Source organism: Nelusetta ayraudi, unplaced genomic scaffold (assembly GCF_046127955.1).
Source record: "Nelusetta ayraudi isolate G7.1 ecotype Tasmania unplaced genomic scaffold, CSIRO-AGI_Nayr_v1 ptg000096l, whole genome shotgun sequence".
Classification (NCBI taxonomy): domain Eukaryota; kingdom Metazoa; phylum Chordata; class Actinopteri; order Tetraodontiformes; family Monacanthidae; genus Nelusetta; species Nelusetta ayraudi.
Window position 1 is genome coordinate 687,730 of NW_027466146.1, and position 16,099 is coordinate 703,828.

General features: G+C 46.6%; 1 protein-coding gene across 1 annotated transcript in view; it reads left to right on the forward strand.

The window, feature by feature from the left end:
* Positions 1-10,279, forward strand: part of camkvb (CaM kinase-like vesicle-associated b) — a 29,139-nt gene extending 18,860 nt beyond the window's left edge. Inside the window, exons 2-11 of the mRNA XM_076047912.1 lie at positions 4,850-4,957; positions 5,045-5,176; positions 6,497-6,571; positions 6,827-6,965; positions 7,540-7,660; positions 7,748-7,823; positions 7,906-8,042; positions 8,267-8,345; positions 8,711-8,798; positions 8,931-10,279. Coding sequence (XP_075904027.1) covers positions 4,863-4,957; positions 5,045-5,176; positions 6,497-6,571; positions 6,827-6,965; positions 7,540-7,660; positions 7,748-7,823; positions 7,906-8,042; positions 8,267-8,345; positions 8,711-8,798; positions 8,931-9,311 — 1,323 coding nt within the window. The 5' untranslated portion in view covers positions 4,850-4,862 and the 3' untranslated portion in view covers positions 9,312-10,279. The remainder of the gene's footprint in view (positions 1-4,849; positions 4,958-5,044; positions 5,177-6,496; positions 6,572-6,826; positions 6,966-7,539; positions 7,661-7,747; positions 7,824-7,905; positions 8,043-8,266; positions 8,346-8,710; positions 8,799-8,930) is intronic.
* Positions 10,280-16,099: the final 5,820 nt, after the last annotated feature.

Genomic DNA, 16,099 nt, shown 5'->3' on the forward strand with positions numbered 1-16,099 from the left:
AAGCAACGTCGTTCAGGTTGGACCGACGGCGTTGAATCAACTTGATCTGTTCACAACCGTGTCCCAGTAGTTTCCAGACACAACCTGATAGCAAGTGACAAACCTCCAGGCTTTACTCTACAGGGAAAAGGAATAAATAAATAAATAAATAAAACGCCACGCCGGGGATTATCTCCCCACAGGACAGAATCCAAGCATGTCATGTCTACTTCAGAGTGATTCAGTCAGGCACGTATGACCCACTTATGTTCTGTTTTAAGTCGAATTAAAAAAATAAAAATAAAATAACGAAAATGAACCAATAAGCAAATTGGCAAAAAGAAAACAATTGTGTTGATTAATTGTTGGTGTTTGGTGTTGAGCTGCGCTGTGGACCCTGCTGAGCGACTGCAGAGCCGGTGATCCTTGCACACAAAGAGAAACTCAAAGAGAAAATGAGATTTAAAAAAAAAATGAAATAAATGCTCGTCCGTCTCTGAGAAGGCGGGATTACCGCAAACAGGTGCTCACTCAGGTACACGCAGCTTACCGTAGCAGGCAAACACCAGAGGCAGAATATCTCGCAGCAGCTGCTCAATAATCCCCGTCACGGCACCTGAGCACGAGGGACCTGATCACGAGGGCCGCCTCACGCTCAGCTCTAATCCGAGCCAAACACTTGAAAGTCCCCCATCGACTCCAAAGAAAGAAAAAACAAACAAACAAATAAAAAAAGCCTTTAATTTGCTCATCGACTCGCCCACGAGGTCTGCGGCACCATCAGTCTTCTCAGTTGGATGAATCTTTAGCGCATCAATGGAAAGTGCTGCGATATAATGGCCACGTGGCTGCAGGCGGGGCCAGGGCTCTCTCACAGGACCATCATGCACTGGAAGGCCGCTGATGGCTGCTCTGCCCCACGACAGTCGCAGGACGAGATGCGGCCGCTGCACGAGTCTCTTCCTTTGTCTTCTTTTGTTTCCTTTTCCATTTGAAACGTCAATCTCCCTCCTGAACCTGGTGCTGTTTAGCACACATTAGCCTCATTAGCGCACACATTAGCCTCGCTAACATATCCTTTTGACTTCTGACATTTGGCTGCTCCTTCGTTTAATGTCACAAATAAGTGAATCACTCATCAGCATATATTCATTGCCAGTTACATGTGTAATACATAGCCTGATTTAAAGGCTGTGAAATCTCAATCAACGTTCTGTTCACAGCCGCCTGGTCTGTCTGTCTGTCTGTCTGTCTTTCTGTCTGTCTGTCCGTCTTTGAATCTGCACTGTTGCAAAATCGATCACTCGCATCGATCAGTTTATTTGTTCACTTTGCCTGAAATGATCTCTGTCACGGCACGCCGATCACATGAGCTGCTTTTAGCCCTGATCCCGACGTTCGCCCCGCGCGCACGTGCAAAGGCTCCAAAGTTCCTCATCGATTCAAAGAGACAGGCGTGAAAAGAAAAATCTAATTTTCTGATCGACTCGCTTTCTTTTAAGTGCACGATCCTTATCGCCAGCCTGTCCTTTGTTCTGCAAAAAAAGAAGAAAAAAAAATCTTTACTGCATGGGCAGAAAAAGCGCGGTGATGTAACAGCCAAGTGGCTGCAGGCGGAGCATAATGCACCGGGAGCAATCGACTGGCGCTGCTGGACGAGGTGCTTACCGGCGAGAGCGGGCGGTGCTGATGGCGGTCAGTCCGAGCGGGCCTATTATGCGGCACTTGGTTTACGACCCTGCCACCATCCTGCCGGTTCCACTTGAATTACTCCACAAATTCTTCATCATTTAGAGCCGCCTCCTCTCGGGGGAGGGGGAGGAAACAGGAGACGCAGGCGCAGCAAAGAAATGGTTTCTTCAAGGTTTGGGCTGAACTAATTAGCCCTCCGATGTTGTTGTTCACGGAAATCACTGAAAGCATGGATTTTGTTTTCCTGATTACAGGCAGGGCTGTGTGAGTTATCTGGATAACTCTTCATTAAAAATATTCATGTTGAGACTTAAACAGCATCATAAAAGCTCATTCGCTCCATATTTCCATACAGTTTACCCTTCAACGGTGCAGAAACTGCATTTGCTGAATATAAAATATGTTTCTTTGGATATTACCAATTTCTTCTTATTCTTTGCTAATACACCTCCCTCCCTGTGTCGCTTCCATCAGGTTTGTGCAGACTCAAGCCGGTGGCCTTGCACGGCTTTCCATTTATACCTTTGTACCATAATTTGACCGTGAAAACACTTCCACCACACAGGGTGAAAGAGTTCTTGTGCGAGAGCGTCGTTCTCTCCCTGTGCCGCCTCAGATCAGCCGGTGCAAAACTGATTTCCCTCCCTTCCGTGTAGCCGTTAGCGGTAGCCACGTGCATTTGCAGCAGTCGGACTGTCGGCGGAGATGATTTTTCCGTGGCAATAACATAAATGATAGGTATATTTTTTTAACACTTTGTTTTGCTATTACTCTTCTGCAGCGGCGTGCAGGTTGACACAATATTCGCAGCAGTTTGATGTGTCATCAATAAGACTGCAGGCTGCTGAGCAGCGTCGCGAAAGCAACGGCAAGGAGCGTCAAGTGTTTATCTAAATTCCACAAACCGTCAGAGCCACATGGACTTGAAGTAAAAAACAAATGAATTTGGTAGAAAATGACTTTTTGCTTTCCTAGGGGGAAAAAAAATTACACCCATTTTAAAATTTGAGCTGTGAGACAGAGTGAAGGGTGTGGCTGTGTGACGGCGGGCTGACAGGTAATCACGACCTCTCTGTCACTTATTAGTTTGTGGTGATAAATTCGGCAGTTAATAATAACGCACCAGTCAAGATAATCTGAGAGCCTATTCATTCACATTGTGTTCCCCCAAACAGCCTAATGATTAGGGCTGCAGAATAGCTATCAATCAAAGTTCAAAGAAAGAAAACCAGAAGAAAATTCTAATCTCAGACACTTGCTGGCTTTCAACAGATATTATTAAACGCAAAAAAACAACCAACACATATCTTTTGAACTGAAAAATTCCCTCTTTTCCCTTTTGCTTTCTTATTTTAGTGCAGAAGAACACTTACACGAGGCCAAATGGAACCTAATAAGAATCTTTAGTGCACTTGACCTCGGAGACTGAAGCTTTCATATTAAAATTATTGGCGTCCTGCTTACTGAGCATTTCTCATCGCAGAAAGATATCAAAGAGATGTTTTAAGGTCCCTCAGAGTTTAAACAAATAGAAGATTCAAGAGAACTTTATTATCCCAGGTGGGGAGTTTTTTTTTTTTTCTTCTTCTTTAAAAGACAACACATTAAAAAATACAATCCGCAAAGGATTCATCAATGATAAAAAGATTTAATTCAACTGCAAGATTTGAGTTGAGTTTGAAAAGAATTAACTCTCATTTGATGTGTGAAGTGAAGAGCGCTAAGAAGCCTGCTAAGAAGCCTTCAGTCTCCAGGAATTAAAGAGTTTTGAGATCGACTCGTTCTGAGTCTTCACAGTAAGAGCGGATTTTTCCTCGGGTCAGACTGCTGCTGCTGCTGCTGTGACTGAATCAGGAGTGAAGTGGCCACATGGGGATGCACCGCCATCCCTTCTTTCCTTTTTATTTGTGTGCATGAAAAAAATGACAAACAAACAAGCAAATTAATCGTCCTTTCATACTGAAGCCTTTGCCCTTAAATGTAACGATAAACCTCGGAGGAAGAAGGAGTGAACAGCCGACGTGTCCTCACTTTGAAGTCAAGTTCTCACCCTGTCGGTCGGTCCTCACAATGCCATATTGACAAGAACACACACACACACACACACACGCACACACGCACACACACACACACACACACACACACACACAGAGTCATTGTCTGCAGGCAACGTGAAGATTTCACACCCGCGCCAGTTTCTCACTCTGTTCCTGTCTGTTCAGAACAAAGAGGACAAACAAATCTCCTCCGTTACAAACAGCAACAGTGACGATTGTTCTCGCTCGGAGGGATGAAATTGCAGGAGGCCGTTTTGTAACTTGACAGAAGTGCGATGCGATTAGCCACTGACGCTGGAGCTGCTGCTTTATTACTGCTGGCGGGGGGAGGCTGACGGTTCTGTCTGTCTGTCTGCCTGTCTGTCTGTTCTGCACCGGGATTCTTGCTGATTGCTTAGTTCACCGGATCAGATCCAATCACTTCGGAACTTCTGCAGCGCCACAAAAAACATCCACCAGGCTGTTTCATTACTGCCGTAAATGTCAGAAGGTTGAGTGGAGAGGGGATTATGACGGAGCTGCGATATGGAGTTAGAATTTGGAATGGCTGTAGATTGTGATGCCACAGATGAAAGCATGAAGGCAGTCTCTGAGGCATAGACAGTGTCTTCTGGTGCTTTTACTTCATATCTGTACAATATTGGTGGGCGTATCAATAGTATTGAAACCAATGCTGGTACCTGCATTGGTCAATACCAGTTTAATAATACTGATACTCACGATCAGACTTTGAATTTGTATCCAAATATTGTTTTTGTACATCTAAACTATGACATGATTTCCTGTGAAATTGGAAGAAAACATCTCTCTGTCAAATGAGTTTCCTTAAGAAATACACATATAACAAAAGAATAAGTAACTTTTGAGATGTGCATCAGTATAAGCTACAACTTTCCGACATGCTATCAGATACTCATAACTAAACTATCTCACTTCCGCAAATGCACTCGATGACTTCATGTGCGCCGCTGTGGCTGAGGTCACTCTTTATGAAAAAGTGAGAGACAGCCGTCGTTCATTCATTGTTGTCTTTCCTTTGCAGAGTAAAAAAAGGTCTCTGTCTATGTACTTATGATTTTTTTTTCTCTATTTCTACCCTCTTTCATTTCCTCTTGGCCCAGGTCAGGAGTGGCCATGCCATTCAGCTGTTTAGCAATTGGGGAGAAGAAGGATTACAACAATCCTTCGGACGTGACGGACAAATATGACTTGGGTCAGATTGTCAAATCGTGAGTATCTAACCGTGCAGCTCTCTAGTTTTAATCTGGAGCTCAAGGACTCTATTGACAAAACACCTGTGTAATTCTGTCTTTCAGGGAGGAGTTCTGTGAGATTTTTAGAGCCAAGGACAGAACCACGATGAAGATGTACACGTGTAAAAAGTTCCTGAAGAAGGATGGAAGGAAGGTCCGCAAGGCTGCGAAAAACGAGATCCTCATCTTAAAGATGTGAGGATTTTTTTTTTTTTTTTTCTGATATGCTTTTGCATCACATTTCTGGGCTATCAACGATCTAATGTCACTACAGACTCCAGCAGGGTGCTATGATCTGCACCGTCTGACTAAAAGTAGCAGCTGTACAAAGGTTCAAAAACTAATTTCACACTCAACAATCCAGGGTTGTGGATGAACATAAAAAACAAAGTTCAAACAGTTAATTTTCCTCAATGATAACACACAGCCACTTATTCTGAGACCCTCGGTCAACCCGTGCCACATTCTCCACTATTATCTGTGGCTACCTAATGTTCCAATAAAAGCTAATTATCACAATGACTTTGTTAAAGGTTGGAAATAATTGGCGGCACGTCGCCAAACGCTCTTGAAAAGGACAGTGTTTGCATTTTTATAAAAATTCCTTAATGATGGAGTCAGAGGTGGCGAGTCACTTCTAATGAGTCTGCTAATTAAACCTTTGGTGTTAACGACACATCTTCGCCAACTATCTCGCTGCTCAAATTGGGACTTTTGAACTGTAACATTTTGCACGTCACAAAGAAAACCCACCGCCATCAGACGGCTGAAAAGGACACGAACCGGCCCCAGATCTTCACACTCTCACTTCCACCTCCCGTAACACCGTGCCCTCCGCAACATCGGCAGAAAGTCACCACGACGAGCCCATCTGCTGCCGTCGCTTTGTCCGCAACATGATGAGCTGTTCAACATCATGCTCCTGCATGGTTGGCCGCACACGGCGGCGCCAGAACCCACCAATCAAGGGGAGCTTTGACCATCTGGCACACCGACCCGACACCGATGGGACCAACAGCACATAGAGTTGGCTTTAATTACTCATAAAAGAAAAGAAAATATATGCTAGCTCATCAACAAAACCCCATTGGTTGATACATTCACTAATAGCTTCTCAATAAGCAAACGAGTGCTGGAGAAGAAAAAAGACCCTGAGGAGCCAAGAAGCAGTGGCGTTTAGAAATATTAAAACGGAAAAACGGAGGTGGCCAAACGTCCCAAAACACATTTATTTGGTGTTGTGTGTCCGATTAAAGGGGGAGTCACCAGTTGCCAGGAGGATTTTCTTTTTTTTTGCAGCGTAGACCAATTAGACAGAGGGCCAGTCTGGACCAGGACGTCAGGGGCTGATATTTCTGTTGCAGTGTTTGAATCAGTTTGTCTTTAAACAGGCGGATGAACGTTCACGTCTCTGCATTACAACTCGATAATGTTTCTCCACGATGCCGCCTTCAGTCAGCCGCCGCCCTTGACATCTATCTTAATGTCTGTCTTTGCTGCCACTTTGTCACTCAGGGTGAAGCACCCCAACATCCTCCAACTGGTCGACGTCTTCGAGACCAAAAAGGAATACTTCCTCTTCCTGGAGCTGTGAGTTCAGACGTCTAATGAGGGTGTGCAGGGCTTCCTGTGTGTCTTTGCTGTTGCTCATCTCTGTGTTGTGCTTTGCCCTCGTGGGAATTCATATGATTACTTGTGAAAGATGTCAAGGGAGATTTTTCGATGCTTCTTTTTCGGGCTGGATGTCGGAGTGGAGAACATTTTTCTCTTTCTCTTTGCAAATGCTGAGAAACAATCAAAAAAACCAAAAGAAACATTGCAAACATGTCGGTTTCTCCTCCACAGCGCCACAGGCAGAGAGGTGTTTGACTGGATCTTGGACCAAGGCTACTACTCGGAGCGAGACACCAGCAACGTGGTCCGGCAGGTGCTGGAGGCAGTGGCCTACCTGCACTCGCTGCAAATCGTCCACAGAAACCTCAAGGTAACTCTGACCGGCGTTGCCTTTATAACTTGTATAACCCACATATATTCCAGTTTAGTAAAAAAAAAAAGAAAAAAGCGAAATAATTTTTGCAGCATAAATGTGTCTGCAGATAATCACCTAAGCTGCCGCCACTGCATCATCATTATCAGCCAGTCATTAAAATTTCAGCAGCCGAGCTCCTGCTCCATAAAATGAACACTAGTTAGAAGGAAAACATGGTAGTTGTGATTTCCTCTCGACCAAAATAATAATAAGCTGGAGACAATAAATGGCAGGATGCTTGGAGCCAGAAATCCAACGACTGGACCTCCACTCCAGGGCCCTCAAACTCTGGAGAAACATTTTAGCTCTTGATATGTTGTATGTGAGGGTTCTCGGTTGTCCAGGTCATCTTAGTGTGGAAGGGCTAAGTTGACTCAACTGGACTGGTGTTGGTATCTTGAAGATGTTTCGCCTCCGAAAGGCTCTTTCAGTTCTGAACGCAAACGTTTTCCTTCCTCTCATCATCTCTTTGACATTGAACTTCAACTTAACTTTGGAAGCATGAACTGTCCTCTCTGCTGTGTTTCAGCTGGAGAACTTGGTTTACTACAACCGCCTTAAGCACTCCAAGATAGTCATCAGCGACTTCCACCTGGCCAAGTTGGAGAACGGGCTTATAAAGGACCCCTGTGGGACGCCAGAGTACCTGGGTGAGCCCATCGCTGCAGCGTGATGTGTATTGTGAAACCGAGACACTGGTGGATGTTTAGAGTGAACTTTGTGTGCTCGTTGTGCAGCTCCGGAGGTGGTCGGCAGACAACGATACGGGCGGCCGGTGGACTGCTGGGCCACAGGCGTCATCATGTACATACTGTGAGTGGCTGAACGCTAAGAGGACGATTGTCGACTCCGAGGTTTTACGTCATGACACTTCTGTCGCTCCCCCCCCCCCCAGGCTGTCAGGAAACCCTCCTTTCTATGATGAAACCGACGACGACGACTATGAAAACCACGACAAGAACCTGTTCCGCAAGATCCTGGCAGGCGATTATGAGTTTGACTCTCCCTACTGGGACGACATCTCTGATTCAGGTACGTTCAAGTGTCACAGCTGTTGATTACTTTTGTAACTCATTAAATCCATTGTTTGTTTTTTCTTTGCTATGTTTAAAATGTACCATCATGTGAGTAGGATTAAAAAAAAAAAAAGAGGAAACAATGCAATTAGATACAAAAACATGTCAAGATCCAATTTTCTCCTTTTCCTTCTGACCTACACAAGCCATGTTGATGCTGTTATGTGATTATGTTGACAGCAAAAACTCTGGTCGCTCGTCTGATGGAGGTGGACCAGGACCAGAGACTGACGGCCCAGGAGGCCATAAACCATGAGTGGTAGGCAGCCGGTCTTCGGAGCTAAAAAAGGAATTTGTTAGCCTATCATCAACTATGAACATCTTTTTTGCATAAAATGGGGCCTATAATACTCTCATAACTATGAAATGTAATCTGAAAACCACATTTTTTGCCCACTGCAGCCAAACACCATTTGAAAGGAAATGGAAAACAGTCACTAGAGAGATGTAGTCGCCTTTGCTCTCAATCCTCAAGATATTGTGTTGTTTTTTTGTTGCTTTTTGAAAAACCATCACTGACGATTAATTGTCTGCAGAAACCTGCTTTGCATGAAAGCAGTGAGTAATGACTGTGGCCTCCAAAGACCTCGGTTGACCTTCTTCCGTTTCCATTCTGTGCCGCAGGATCTCCGGTGGCGCCGCTTCAGATAAGAACATCAAGGAGAACGTGTGCGCGCAAATAGAGAAGAACTTTGCCAGAGCGAAATGGAAGGTGGGTCCCGGTCGACCCGGCGTCAGCCAGTTCACGGCGCCGCGGCAGGAACATCGCGCTGTTTAATGGATTTTTTTTTTTCAATTTAAAGTAAACTTTGTGAGTTTTCCCTTCCTCTCGCTCTCGCTGCAGAAAGCCGTTCGGGTCACCACTATCATGAAGCGCCTCAGAGCACCGGAGCAGAGCGAGTCCAGGGCAGCCAGTCCCGCCGCTGCCGCCACCGCCGCTCCAGCGGACGGCACGGCGCCCGCAGCCCCTGCAGCCCCTGCTGCCGCCGCCGCCGCTGATGCTGCCGCTGCCGCTGCGCCCGCCCCCGAGGGGGCTGTCTCCGAGTCCGCCGCTGCCGCCGCCGCCACCACCACAGCGACGGGTCAAACGGTGCCCGAGGCCGCAGCACCGGCCGCAGAGCCGCAGCAGCAGCCCGACCCGGCGCCGCAGGAGGCGGAGCCAACGTCGCGCTGCAACGGCGACGCCTCGGCGGCTCGCCACGATGCCGGGGGGGAGCAGGGTTAGGCCACTCCCACCTGACCCCCCCACCCTGCCCAGCGCTGCCCGCGGCCCCCCACCCCTCCCCTCCCCCATCCACCCGTCCAGCAACTTCTGCACACTGTACAATAGCTGCTAGCATGGTGACACTGACTCTGCTTCTCCCTCACTCGCAGCACGAGCATCATCTCACTGCGGCCGAGCGCCGCTGCCTTCCCACGTCGGCTTCCCTCTCTCTCTCCACATGTAGTGTGTCGTTTCTAACCGACCTCTCTCGGCCCCCCCATCCAACCCCCAACCCCAAACTTCTCACACCCCCTTCCCTCGCCTGCGTTTCATGTCAGATTATAGGGAGTTGGTATTTTCATATAACTTGGATATTTTAAGGGGCCGGGACAGATTGGCTGTCAAACTGTGGCTCACAGCTAAAGTTGTCTCTCACTCTCTCTTCTTCTTCTTCCTCTTCCTCTTTTTCTCCTCCGTCTCTTGGTAATAAGGCCGTTAAGCGAAGAGATCCATGCGCTGAAAAAATCCCCTGGCTGGGATTCCTTTTATTAACGATCCGAGTGTGGGAAACAGTTGGAGGGTTTGTTCTGGCTGGGGAAGTTTCTGCTCGGGAAAGTTTTGACCTCGTACTGTAAAACTGTAAAGACGCAGCGCTCCGTTCTCACAGTCAGAGGAAGCGACACACTTATCAAAAAGGGAATTTCTTTATTTCTTGTCGATATTATCTTGTTATCGTCTTCACCGAACGGCTTTGTTGTCCCACCTCATTTTAAACCAGGCAGCTTCACATCAAGGCTCATGTACACACACACACACACACACACACACACACATGCATTGTGTTGTTCCTTTTCAAACCTCCTGGCTGGGAGGAGCCTCACAGCCGAAACGTGTAAAGATTCTGTACATAGAGACCTTTGTAGAAGTAGCCAAGACAGCATGCATTCTCACCTCCGGCCAACGTCCGTCCGTGTATCCTCCCGCCTTCAGCCTCCTCCCGCCACAGCCGGGCGTCCCGTTCGGAAGCACAACAGCATCGCCTTGTTCGAGAAAGGTTCGAAGCATCCATGTTATAAAGGTCTCAAAAAAAAAGTCTTTAAAAAATCTTTATATCTCATCCCAGAATCCAGTGGAGTGACCAGCAAATATTAATTATATATAAAATAGAACTCCTGAGATTCCCAGCCCTGAATTCATGGCCTGGCACAGTTAATTCAACTTATAATTTCATCTCACCAACCTGTGGCATCTCCACACAATTTGCTGGACTGCAGCCAATCAGAGGAAGGAAGCCTGTCCTGTAGCCAGTTGGACAACCAACAGAGAATCATCTCAACACTGCCACTGGATAAAAAAAAAAAAATAGTTACTGTAAAACACTGGCTAACTACATTTCTGGAAAATGTGGGAGCTTTGACTGTAGCTTTGTTCTGCATCTTGTCCTTGGTGTCACCCACTGTGTTCAGTCACTGTAGAAACACACGTGGGCTCGTAGCTGTGAAACAAGGCGTGCACTGATGGAGACGCACCGTCGAGGGCGGAGCTGCATCACTCTGACGCCTCCACCGGCTCTGCTCTCATCTCGCTTTCTCTCGGTTTGACTCGTGCACGATTGCTTAACGCCGGTTAGAGTCGGGTCCCTCCTGTCACTGGTCCCCTCCAGCGACAGTAACCGGTTTTCGGGACGAGGTCTCCGTCGTCGCTGTGAAGGGATAATTGAGCAATATTTCGACTTTGGCTGCCGAAACTGTGATTCCTGGTGTCGTTTGGAGGCCAGTGAAAATCTACAGTCCTCGACTGCTGTCAGGCCCTTTAAGGCCCATTAATTAGCACAAGGCTGCTGTCCCTGTGTTTGTGTGTGTTTGTGCGTGCATGCATGGGTGTGCGCGCTTGGAGTGTGCGTAAAACCATATTTATCCCCCAGGCCTGTGAGTGGCCGCATGTTTTCCTGCTTTCTGACACGCACCGCTCACGCCCCCGTCACGTCAAGACAGCAGCCAGATCATCAGACGGAACAAGTCAAGAGGGTCATTGGTTTTTCCCATGAAACTCACACACACACTGGCATTTACGACCTATTTGTAATGCGTCTGTCACTACTGTACCTGCCAGTCTATCAGATCACTGCACACTTAGACTGAGATAAATACTGAGATCTTAAGGATTAAAAGGGACGACTTATCATAGATTTATTTATGTGGCTAGAACAAGTTCACGTGGTCCGTTCTCGTTGTCTTAGGTGGCAAACAAAGTCCGTTTTATAACTGCGACACTGTTTGGAGCTTAACGCTTTTTTTCTCTCTCTCTTCCTCCCCCGAACACCTCCCACTGTATTTAGTACACCACGTCTGTTCATTTTCTGCCCTTCCCCCACCCCTTCCACCGTCCGACACTTCCGGGTGTATTTGTAGATGTGATGTTTGCCAGGGCCAGTGGTCACCTGTAGGTCCTGTCTTGCATTTGTGAGCACTGTACCGTTCTGAGTTGACGAGTTTGATGGTAATAAAATTCTAATTCATCCGTTTGATGGCCTGTCACCCTCTTCATTTCCAGGTGGACACATAGTCGGTAAATGGTAGCAAAAAACAAAACAAATGTAACTTTTGTCAGAAATCCGCAGCACTATTTTGGGAAAATGTTTCGAAGCGGCTTGCGTCATCAAACTCTGCTCCCAACCCGGAGGAGAGCATCTGTGTTCCGCTCCCTCATTTAACACCATCTTAGCACCCGTCCTGGTGGGGTGTGAACTCCCGGTGCAAGCTGGAGGGACCAGAAGGGCCATTTGGTGACACTCTCCAGGACGCACGAACCACACAAGGCAGGAATCAGAATGCGGAGAGATGTGTCGCTTCCAGCTCCCCTGGGGCTTCTGCAGGAATCCACATGGGAGATTCCCCACCTCTCACTGCACTGCAGCGGTAGCGAGCAGCAATCCCTGCACTCATTGGGGCTCACCAGGGATCCGAGTGAGTGTGTCAGCTGATGACTTCATCAGCGCCAGCTTCCTCTTTGTCTCAACTAGCAGTAACGTGCACAGAAGAGGCCTGATCACAGCCTGAGAAGACAGAAGAGCCTTGAGGTTGCTGCACATTATGAATTGAAACAAAGATGTTTTATGCACAACTCGCTAATATCTCTGCATCTGTGTGCAGATTTCGGTGAATTAAGCGCTACGCTGAAATCGATTTTGGTGGAAAGCAGTTGGCTGCTGGCGCCAAGGTCCTGCAGAAAATACACGACACAGTTTCTGCAGCAATTTAGCAGATATCTCTGGCGCCGCGGGCAACACATTAATTCAAAAGTAAAAATAGTTTAAAAAGTAGTAAAGGTCTTTTAATAAAGTTACCGTTGTCTTACTTGTTTGCAGCATTTTAATCAGTCATCAATAATCTTTTTTTTTTTTTCTGCAAATAATTACATGGTGACAAGACATTGGACCCACAACATGTGTTATTACAGTGTAACACCAGGGGGATTTGAATTGATTGGGACTGCAAGTGAATTTGAATGAAAACTCAGAGCGTGAATCAAAGGCAGAGGGGAGCGGCTGGCTGCTGCACTGCAGCAAGACAATATAGCACCAGGTAACATGAGGGGAGGGCTCCAAATAAGAACATCATAAATGCTAATAAATAGATAAATAAATAAAAAAAATTTTACTACCGTTTCTCTCTGTTGCTGCGTAATGATGCAACAAAGCTTCGAGTTTGTGGCTCACACAAACGTTAGAAACCTTTGACGATAAGCAGAACCTTCCATCACGAAGTGTCGGTGAGTAATGAGACAGTTGGATCATTTTTATAACAGGCTACTTTTCCTGTGTTGTATTTGTTTTAGTCACTCAGTAAAGTAATAAAAAGTTAAACGCAAAAGTGGAATAAACCTTCGAAAATAAATCTTTAGTAGTTCCCGCCCTCGTGTGCCGTTGTCGCAGACTGACACCTGCCGGTCGACACCGTGCTGTGCACTTGTTACAACCTGAACCTCTGCGGTCCGATCGGCAGAGGGCAGTGTTGCACCCCGTCGGCCGCTCGTCCTGACGTGACGTCCGCCTGTTTCATGGTTTCGTGGTTAATCACTTGAAGTAAGAAGCAGGTGGCGCTCGCAGCTTCTTGGACCGAGTGGAGTTTTTTTTTTTTTTTTTTTCCTTCTTCTTCTTCTTCTTCTTCTTCTTCTTTTTTTTTTTTAAAGCTCAGGTTCCTTAGAAGGGCTTCCTGCGCACAAAGGAGCAGCTTCTTCCCACCACCCACTTCCTGTTGGAGCGTCTCCACTCCAACAATGCAGCGAGTGTCCGACAGATATCTGACAACCAGACAATGACACGTTGGCATCTGAGCTGCCCAGACCTCGGATCCGATCTGCCGATAAGGCAGAGCTGGATTCCACGTCGGAAAGAAAAGCCTGTTGAGCCATCGGCTCGGTCATGAGACATGGAGCGCCGCCGTGGGCCCATGCGGTGTCCGACAGAAGGACCTCTGTGGTTTTGTGAATAATGAGGCGTGTAGCGGGACGCCCGTGGGCAGGTCTGGGATTTCTGACGTGAGGAATCAGCTCAGCAACGGTTGAATCACACAAATGAGCAGGTTAAAACGATTCGTTCACAGAGTCGTTCAGTTCCACACGGAAGTTTTTCTTATTGACTGTTTTCTTTTTCTTTGACTCAACGTGCTTGATTTTTGATTTCAGTTTTTCCACAGCTGGCTGCTCTGAGGGCTCTCTTTCAGTCAGCTGATCAGTAGATTCAGTGAACCAATCACTTGACACGCAGTTCCTCACGCCGGCGGTGTCCAAGTGCCCAAGCAGGTGTGTCTTCAGCTTTCACCGCTTTATGAGAACCATGAAAAGTGGAGAGATTTAAAACAAAAGGTACAAAATCCAGGTGCTCAGCTGAACCGGCGAAATGAGCGAATTGGTTTCAGGAAGTCATTCTGCTGAGATTCCACGACTGGAACAAAACAATTGGAACAAATGGCACAACACTTTGCGGCTGATTCACACGCAGGTTTGAAGCAATGTTGAAGATGATGAAGATGATGATGAAGACAGCGATATGATCTTTCTGGGCCTCTGTCTAGGGGTCCAACCCTGAATATCGTTGTCGGCGGGGATCAGATAAGCCGAGAGAACAGAGCCTCAGTCTGAAGAAGGGAACAAGTACGTTCTGTGAAGGGAAGATGTCATTCGACGCTCTGATTGGCCGGAGGCCTGACCCCGTCCTGAGAGACAAACCCAGGCTGAAGAACAAACCAGACACGCCCCCCTTCTCTGTCCTCGTTCACACAATGATGAAGGGATGAAGTCGGCTTTGTGCGACACACGCGTGGCCTGAAAACGTCTCACACTGAACCTTCGATCTTGTGTTTTACACGCCAGAGACGATCTGATCAGGAAAATGGATCTCAGAATGTGAACTCACAAGGCAAAGACAGAGGACACTGGAGGCAGACAAAGACCCTGACGTGACAAAAATAAGAGCAAGCAAAACACCCACCTACACCAAAAAAAAGGAGGGTCGCCTGAAGGTGAGGGACTGAGCAGCAAAGCCTGGCAGTGAGAGCTGCTCTGGGAGGGAAGAGATGATTGATTGGCTGATAAGTTGCAGCTGAGGAGACCAGAGAGCCGCACACCAGGAGCCAATACTGCAATCACACTGGGAAGAAGGCTGATTCAAACAAGCAGGTGGAAACTTCTTCATGTTTCTTTTTTGTCCTGACCTGCAGAAAACACATTTTGGCTCTTTAGGGAAAATATAATAACAAACACACACGATTCATTCTCTGCACAGAAATAAACAACATATTGACTAATATTGAAAATCAAATAAAAACTCATAAGAATTTTTTTTTTTTAGATAACATAGATTGGCAGGTGATGTGCTACTGTGCAACAGTAAGAGAGCAGCCAGCTTACAACTTGGTGCCTCCATGCGAGTTTGTAGCCAGGCAAGCTTCTTCTTCATGATTCAGAAGAGTCTTCCTTATTTTTTGATGATGGTGATGTCGGCTGAATCTCGTCTCAGGCTCGTTACCTTATTTATAAATGTTTATAAAAGATTAATAGACTTCATGTTGTGCGAGTGGATGACTAAATGTGAAAATTACACTTTTCCAACAAGGTTAAATTACCGTCATTTTACCCAAAGTGACTCAGCCAGCATTTATGCATGTGGCATTTATTTTTTTAAACTCCATAATAGAGAATATTTAACTGATGTTTAAAGTCATGGTGACAAAGCTGGCCGGAAAAAAAACTTTTCAGGTACAATTAAGACTTCTGCTGACAGCAGGAAGCAGCTCATGTTGACTGATGACACTCTGACGTCACTCTGGTACTAAAAACACGTTAAGGAGACTCAAATAGAGATTGTATCCTCTCCTTCCACAAATGTATCGACTCCAATCGCATCCCTGTATCTCAGGAGGGGGCGGGACATAGGGATTCTATACCACCTGCTCGGTTCCTCTGTCCAATGGCGTCTTGTCTGCGTCCGCCGGCGCTGTCACGCCTTCGCAAGGTCATCGAGCGGCGAATTCTCACGTCTGAATTTAGTCTGGCTGTCAAGGCTGGATGCCTTGTGGTCGGCCTGTCAGAAACGCGTATTGATTCCCGATCTGATTGATCTCCCGAGGGTGAAGTCTGAGTGTCTGGCTATGAAAATCAGTGCTAATTAACCTTTAGGCTCAACATGGATCAACGTGAAATATCTTTTGGCTTCCCTTGTCAAGGCTGAGCAGTTCTCCTCATGTCCTCATTGTATGCAAACAAAACACAAAAAGTGTGTAAATTGTACACAAATGTTCATACGTCTC